Genomic DNA, 8,350 nt, shown 5'->3' on the forward strand with positions numbered 1-8,350 from the left:
AGCAAGTTAGTGACTGGCAAATTATCTTATAGGCTTTCTAGAGCTGTAGAGTATTCACTAAAAAAACTTAAAACATTATTGTGTTAAAATTGGACAAACATTCAATGAAAAACATCAATCACTTAAATATTGATTATAAAAAAGTAAAAACTTTGTGTTAGATGCATTGAATGCATTGAGAATAGCCTTCCTCTTGTCAAAAAAAAATAGGATCTTCAAATCAGTGTGAGAGAGAAAGTTCTGAACCTTTTCTACATGTAATGAAATGGGGTTGAAATAGGATCTTCAAATCAGTGTGAGAGAAAGTTCTGAAACTTTTCTAAATGTAGTAAAATTGGGTTGAAAAGGAACAAACCAACCAACACAAAACCAAACCAAACCAACTAACCAACCAATCGAACAAAGGCCTGAGCCACTTCTAATTGTGACAGGACTGTAGTTAATGAGGGTACTTTCATTAGATTTTTTTTTTTTTAATAAAGTCCTTTAAGTCATGGAAAGGAAAAGAAAACATGATTAAATAATTGTTATAGATTCAGATATCCCACTTCATTCATTCATTCATTCATTCATTCATTCATTCATTCATTCATTCATTCATCAATACTATGGGACTGGATGTAGGGTCTTGAGTATTCTAGAAAACAGGCCTTACTTCAAATTCTATTTTGTTGGCACATTCTTTTTTGTTGTTATTTTATTTTGTTGAGACAGGGTCTCCCTGTGTAGACCAGGCTGGCCTTGAACTCAGAGACATCTCCTGCCTCTGTGTCCTAAGTGCTGAAATAAGGTCTCCTTGTGTAGCCCAGGATAGCTTCCAACTTGCATTTTTCCAGCCTCAGGCTCCCAAGTTCTGGGATGACCCTAGATATCATAAAGATGTCACTATTTAACACAAAGCTGAATCGGGTTGATGCATATCTATAGAGGAAAAAAAATTTTCATTATATGAGGATAAAAATTCTAAATACTTGGAACTGGAAAGATGGCTTAGCTGGCTGCTCTCGTAAGAGGACACAGGTTCCACACAGGGCAGCTATGTGATTCTACCTTAGCAAAAATTTCCCTCTCACTGTGTGGTCAAATTATGCTTTTAAGTCAAGTGGATGCAGACTAGCTTGGTTTATATGAGGCATGGATTGTAGATTTTCAGGCAAGTGTCACATTTCCAAATTGGGCATAATTACCATATTTGTGAACTACAAGATCTGAAAAAAGGAAGATTAAACGTGGAGAGTAAAGAAGATATTTTAAGATTTGTTTTGGTTAAATAATATGCTGAAATAAAAATTTTTAAGGCTTAAAATATGGTTATTGTTAGAACAATAGATCAGTGCTTATGTAAAAGCATGAGATTCACCGGGCAGTGGTGGCACACACCTTTAATCCCAGCACTCGGGAGGCAGAGGCAGGTGGATTTCTGAGTTTGAGGCCAGCCTGGTCTACAGAGTGAGTTCCAGGACAGCCAAGGCTATACAGAGAAACCCTGTCTTGGAAAAAAAAAGAAAGAAAGAAAGAAAGAAAGAGATTCTACAAAGGAATTTTACACACACACACACACACACACACACACACACACACTTACTTTTTTTTTTTTTGAAGACAGAATCTCACATAGGCAAACTGACTCCAAACTCTCTACAGGCATATACACCCAGTTTCTATGATGCTAGGGGTCGGATCTAGCACTTCATGTGTATTAGGCAAGCATTACTATACCAAGTGAGCTGCATCCTAGCCTTCACAAATATTTCACCTTTACTTAACATGACTAACTGAAACTGCTATTGAAAAGTAAGGAGCGTTTTTCAGAGGGCATCTGACTTTTCACCTGACTTGTCTCACTTGCATGGACTTGTACAGCATGGATCTCTAACAACTAGTGAGATCAGGACTGGTGCTTCTGACTGACAAGCTGGCTTGACTGTGTGCAGCTCTAATCACATAAACCAAACAACTTCGTGAAAACTGGACAATGTTATCCTCATTATAATTTAATCATTGTATTAAGCTGATTTTTACCAAGATAACAGAAATAATTCAATCTTGATTAAGCTTGGAATATGGATCACTTATTTATAGACTCAAAACTCATTCTTATTACTGTTAAGTAATTAGACAAAAGAAAATTATGACCCAGTTTAAACTTTCTTTTTATAGATTTGTTTTCTAAGAATGAATGTTTTGCCTGCCTGCATGTATGTATGCCACATGTGTGCCTGGTGCCTGTGGAGGTCAGAAGATGGTATCACATTCCCTGGAACTGGAGTTACAGATGTTGGTTATGAGCTTCCATGTCAGAAACTGCACCTGGATTCCTTGGAAGTACAATAAATGCTCTTAAATGCTGAGCCAACTCTCCAGGCACAGTTTTTAAAAAATATTTTTAAATATGTACAAGTGTATTAGTTATTTTCATTTCAGATACAAGAAATGATTACATTTAGACTGTTTTCTTATTAATCTTAAGTGTATACTGTAGAACATAAATGGCATTTTTTTTTAGTAGTTTGCTTTACATTATTTTTGTGGGGGAACCTGTTTAGAAAGCACAGAAAACAAGCTTGTTACAAGAACTCAGATGCTGGTAAGAGCTCCTTCCTGCCTGACACAATGAATGTGCTCATCCCTTGCTAATGTTGGGATCAAGATCCATGGGACGAGCACAGAAGGCTTCAGGAAGAGTAATGAGGCCTGTGAAGGAAGGTCCAGCCCAGCACTGCTGAGAGACCACATACCACCAGAGCACCCACCAACTTCCCAGCTCTCTACCAGAGAAACTGCAGTCCCCTAAATGCTGACCTAAGACACACAATGGGAAAAGTGCCACTCCACAGGGAAGTTTTATTCCTGGCTTTATGACGCCTAAAGTATATTCAGATGCTGTTTCTTATGAAAGCATGTTTTATTTGATTTTGAAATATCATGAGTGATATTTCTCCCATTCACTGAGGGAAATCCACCAAACATTAAAGTCAGAGCAAACAACAGTGAAGGCTACAAACACTGAAAGTAGCACAAAACAGATGCTGAAAAAAAACAAAAACAAAAAACAAAAACCAGAAGCTAAACTTCCTCTGTAAGCTTGAGGCCTTTCCAAAACATCTACCCGAAGTGTCTGGGTAGGTGAGTATGTTCATGGCGAGGGCAGGTAAGTAGAAAATAAAGATCAAAACAGTGAGGTGTTTTTACCTCCGATATAAAATCTAGTTGAAGAGGAGCTCCTAGAGTCTCTCATATTCACATTCACTTTATTCTACAGGTGTAATTCCTCAACAACCAATAATCTCGTTAAGAGTAGAAATCATAGACTAACTTGATTTAAAAATGGTTGAATCTCAGATATTCTGTGAACTAAAGGTGGAGTGAGAAACATTTAAAACATAGTGATTTGTGTGTGCACCTACATCTGTGTGAGTGTGGAGGCCAGAGGACAACCCTTGGGAGCTGCTTGCTCCCTCATCACCTGGGCCCCAGGAATTGAGCTTAGGTCATCAGGCTTGGCGGCAGTGCTACTCTTCCAGTTGAGCCATTGTGCTGGCCCCAATTTTTATTCTTTTATTTTCAAACTTGATCTACTGTGTGGACATGGTGGCACAAACCATAATCTCAGCCTTTTGGGAGGCAGAGGCAGGAAGATGGTCTTGAGTCAAAGAATTTGAGGCAGGTCTGGGTAATATAGCTAGATTGTCTTGAAACAAAGAAAAGCAGACCTCAAGTATCTGAAATCCCACAGTGCATTGTCCTAATGCAGTACTCTCCACCATCTCCTGGGCTTGCCACTTTGGTCTGCCCAGGCAGATGCCTCACAGTATGCTTCAACATGTGCTGTGAGGGTTTTTTGTAAAGAAATGCTTAATGATGAATAATGTCCTTTCAAGGAAAAAAAATCCTAAGAGCTTAGTATGTTGGTTCATGCTTATAATCCAAGAAGATCATGTGTTCATGGCAGCCTGTGTTACATAAAGACTCTGTCTACAAAAATAAGACAAAACATGCAGGATGAATTTTTAGGTCAATTTTCTTAAAAAAGAGAAGGGAGTTAAAGTGTAGCACTTGCATATTTCTGAAAACTCTTCATCACATTAAAGTTGAGTTAAAGTTATTTGTCTTTTATACAGAACTAAATGATACCAGAACTTACAAACAGCAAGTCCATAAATATCATCTTCCACTTAAATGATTTATGTAAAAGCAAACTAAAGAACCCTCTGACCTAATTTCAGATTTTTTTCTTTAAAAAAAAAATATAGTATGGAACAAGAAAAAGGCTAGAGGAAACCTTCAATATAATTTGGGATCAAATTCATGAATCAATATAGAAAAAGACAAAGGTAGATTACTTTCAAATAAATGATAGTTTAAAGTTATGTAATTCCTTATACAGACAAAGTACTTCACATGACTGCTTAATAGACATTCATCTATGTAAATAAATGTGGCATACAATGAAAGCACTTTGAACAATGAAATACCAAGAACATCTCTCCTGTTACCAATTCTTGGACTTGTAGGTAGAGTTAAGAAAAACTATAAAGAGCTCTGTCATAACATTACATACAGAGTCATGTACTGATGTTAATGAATTGCATTAAGATGTTAGCTATCAAGATTAATTAAGAAAAGGAAAGGCTCACAGAATATATAAAACATATGAGGCATAGTCAAAGAACTGCCCCAAAGATAAGGCTACCTATATGAAAATAAATCTTTTACTTGTGGAGAGCAATTAAAAGTGCATGGCTAGAATCTGATTCTTAGTTACTAAGGTATTCCAAAGGAAGGAAAAAAAGTCCTGCCAAGTTCTTATCCTCTGTAATTTCTACCCAAACATCTTCACCCATTTCACTTCTGCCAGCAAACAATACAGCAGGAAATAATGAAATTTCACATAAGAACTCCAGACCTTAGAATAAGTTTAATTTCTCCCCTCTGAGTGATCCTGCCCGGTGCCACAGGTCTGACTAGCACCTCTGCCGATGCATTTGTCTTTGCAAAAAGTGCATTTGACATCACTTCGTATAGTACAGTAAATATTTAAGTTATCTGAAGTGCATTTGGAAAACAATCAAAAACACAGATTAATACACCATAAAAAGATTAATTCCCTTTAAACAAAGACATTCTTATAAAGTATGGTAACACAGTAGGCACGATAAAGAATATAAATTGTGTATCAATTATTGGCAGAAAATCCGATTCTTTACAAAGCCCACATAAATGGGGAAGAAGACATTTTCATACAAAGAAAAAGTATTACACTATTATACAACACTTTTAATTGTACATTTACAAATTTTTGGCACATTAAAAGGAACTGAAAAGACCATAAAGTAAAGGACAAAGTAACTAAAAGATACAAGAGAGAGAAAAATCCTCATGTGAGAATTATTAACACAGGAGAGAAATAAAACAAGCTGGCTGAATTTCCTGAAATGTTGTTATATGTAACAGAAGTATGCTTTTAAAAACTCCTAGTGGTGAGACCTCTCTACCTTGCTGTGGCTGGCTGGACGTGGCCTGGGTAGGACCTTCTTGTGCTGGTTGCTTGCCTTTGCCTAGCCAGAAATGACTGCCCTGAGCCTGTGCTAGCTAGTCTGTCTTCAGCCGCCTTTTTATGTAGAGTCATTCCCTGAAACATTAGAAAAAACAAATAGTGATTGGTGAAAACATGGAATATTCTACAAAAATAACTGTCATCATGCAGAATTTTTTACTACAATGAATAGCAAAGCATAATTTATTAGGAAAATTAATTCCACTTATGGCTTAAAATTTATGAAATCCTTTTCATTCTAATAATTAAGTACAAATCTTCCTTTGGAAAAATTAAGACTTAATTTTGTGAATTTACAACAATCAAAACAACAGACAATGGAGAATGATTTTTAGAATATGTCACTTATACATTCCTTTCAAATCAAATAGTGATTTTCCAAGAAAAGTGCAATTGATTGGTAGTAGCTGATTCAAACTGTGGAAATCATAGGACTCATCAGAAAGGAAAACCACAAATGCACTTGTTTCTTCCAATGGAAAGCTGTACTAGGTACCATACATACCACACCGCCGTTTTTCTTCACTTCAGAGCAGACTGGCATTCTCAAACAAACTAAGACAAGTTTCTGACAACCCACAACACGGGGCTTGACAATAAGCGACCTCCCTTGAAAGCAGAAAGATCACCTACTGTCTTTGAAGAGGGGCAAAGTCTCTGGGCTACAGTAGATGAGAGGGAGACCTCGAGGGCACTGTCCGGATTTGGAAACATAGTGGGTGACAATGGGCACCGCCTCACTAAAGTCAGAAGACTACAGAGACTGGGGTTGAGACAGTGTGGGATTCTCTAAACAAGACAATGAACTAACCTAGCAAGAGAAGATAAGACTGCTGGTCAGTCCCACTAATAACTTGCTGTAGGTAAGCTGATGCAGAGAAGTGGAGGCTAACAATGGTCTGAGCTCTCTCCTTGCACTGGGTTCTAAGGACTGAATTCAGGCAGTCCTGAAGGACTGAATCGTGTGCAGCAAGCATACTACCTACTGAGCGGTCAACCCCTAGAATATATTTTTTAATTCAACTTTAACTTAACAAATACATTTGAAAGTTTGAATAAAACTGGCTGAAATCGACTGAAACCATTTTTACTACCTATAATGAAATTACATTTCAATTAAAAAAATTCTAATTTTTCAAGCAATTGACTGATGGGGAACCTGTGCTTTTGTACTCTAGGGCTCCACCACTAAGTCACACTTTTCACATACTTTTAACATGTCAGTAGCCAACACTAAGTTTTTTGCTAAGAAACTTAATACCTTGCCCCAGCATTCACTACCATCTTGACTCCTACTTAAGTTTTCCGAGATACAAAACTTCCTGCATATAAGCAAATGCTCCTATTCGTTCCCTTCTGTGAGTAGAACTTGAATGTATTTATTTGGAATTACCCTTCACTCTGAAAAGTTAAAAATTAGCACTGTCCTTCAGTTCCATGTCACAGAATAAATAAATCTCGTTTTGTAAGAATCAACATGTGAGCACTACATGAAGCCATAAAACCAGTCAGGGTTGTGAAATTGCTGACAGGAACGGAGATACAGGGCAGTGAGACTGGGAACACTAAGCTTCAAAGAAGACAGAATAGTGAGGGTAGGGTTAATGCCCAGAGAAATCCCTTTATGCGATTTATATTCTCTACTTTTAAATTAAAAATTATATTTGTTAATAATATTCTCATTCAAAGTTATTTCCTTCTAAAAGAAAAATTACAATAAAATCTTAAACTTTGGTCAACACAGTGGTGTACTATAGACACATGTCATGAAACATATATTTAGTAAAGAACAAATCACATTTTAAGGTTGGAGAATTAGCTTTCAAGAGGTAGTAGTAACTGTAATATTAAAATAAAAATAATATTTTTATGCCAACAGAGATGCTGTTAGACAAAAGGGGAAAACTGGAAGAAAAGCCGAATTTCCAAAACATTTGGGCTAGGGAGAAGGCCTGGCTCACCCAGCTTCCACAGGGTTCCATAGCACAGCCTACCCAACAGAGTGAGGAGGCACCTCGTCCTGCAGAATTCACACACAGCTGTACATCAGTGGCCGAACAGTTACTGACTTCCCTTACATACGCTTAGTTTCTTTGCTTGTGTACTAGAATATTCCATTTCAAAACCTTCAGCAGTCAAAGTCTGAAACTGGACATTTCCAAGTTCCATGAGACCGTTAAACTATCTGTAAAGTAGTGTCACTTTGCAAAGCAGGAACTGTTGCATCTGCTTAGGTATTACCATGTCTGCTTTCCCTACAACAAGTGGTTCCAAGGATTAAAACTAAACTGGTGCTGGGGAGTGGTGGCGCACGCCTTTAATCCTAGTACTTGGGAGGCAGAGGTAGGCGGATTTCTGAGTTCGAGGCCAGCCTGGTCTACAGAGTGAGTTCCAGGACAACCAGGGCTACACAGGGAAACCCTGTCTCGAAAAAAAAATCCCAAACAAACAAACAAACAAAACTAAACTGGTGTCTTCTATCCTCTGGGAATGATGCTCTCACAGTGACTTAGCTTATGTAAGGCTTTTCAGTTTTAAGGTCTAGAGGCTTTGTTAGTATACATTAGGAGAGAAATTACTTTCAGATTCTGTTGGTAGAATTACTTCTATAGTATAAGCAGTATCATGACATAGTCACCAAACTTTGCATTATAATTTGAAATACTTTCTCTTACCATATTGTACCAGGCACTAACAATGTATTTCTCTTCCATGTCTCTCTGACTCTTCGTTTTCTCATATTCTTTCTGAAGCACAACCACATGTAAAAATACAAGTGAGTTCAATATAAAA

At 37.3% G+C, this 8,350-nt stretch overlaps 1 protein-coding gene across 2 annotated transcripts in view; it reads right to left on the bottom strand.

Annotated features, from left to right (window-relative positions):
- Nucleotides 1-2,886: 2,886 nt before the first annotated feature.
- The window catches only part of Hook3 (hook microtubule tethering protein 3), an 84,506-nt gene continuing 79,042 nt past the window's right edge, over nucleotides 2,887-8,350 (bottom strand). For both annotated transcript variants that reach the window (XM_031339411.1, XM_031339412.1), the window contains 2 exons: nucleotides 8,233-8,304; nucleotides 2,887-5,632 (listed from right to left, as the gene is read on the bottom strand). In XM_031339411.1, coding sequence (XP_031195271.1) covers nucleotides 5,492-5,632; nucleotides 8,233-8,304 — 213 coding nt within the window. In that variant the 3' untranslated portion in view covers nucleotides 2,887-5,491. The remainder of the gene's footprint in view (nucleotides 5,633-8,232; nucleotides 8,305-8,350) is intronic.

Source organism: Mastomys coucha, unplaced genomic scaffold (genome assembly GCF_008632895.1).
Source record: "Mastomys coucha isolate ucsf_1 unplaced genomic scaffold, UCSF_Mcou_1 pScaffold22, whole genome shotgun sequence".
In the NCBI taxonomy this organism is placed as follows: Eukaryota; Metazoa; Chordata; class Mammalia; order Rodentia; family Muridae; genus Mastomys; species Mastomys coucha.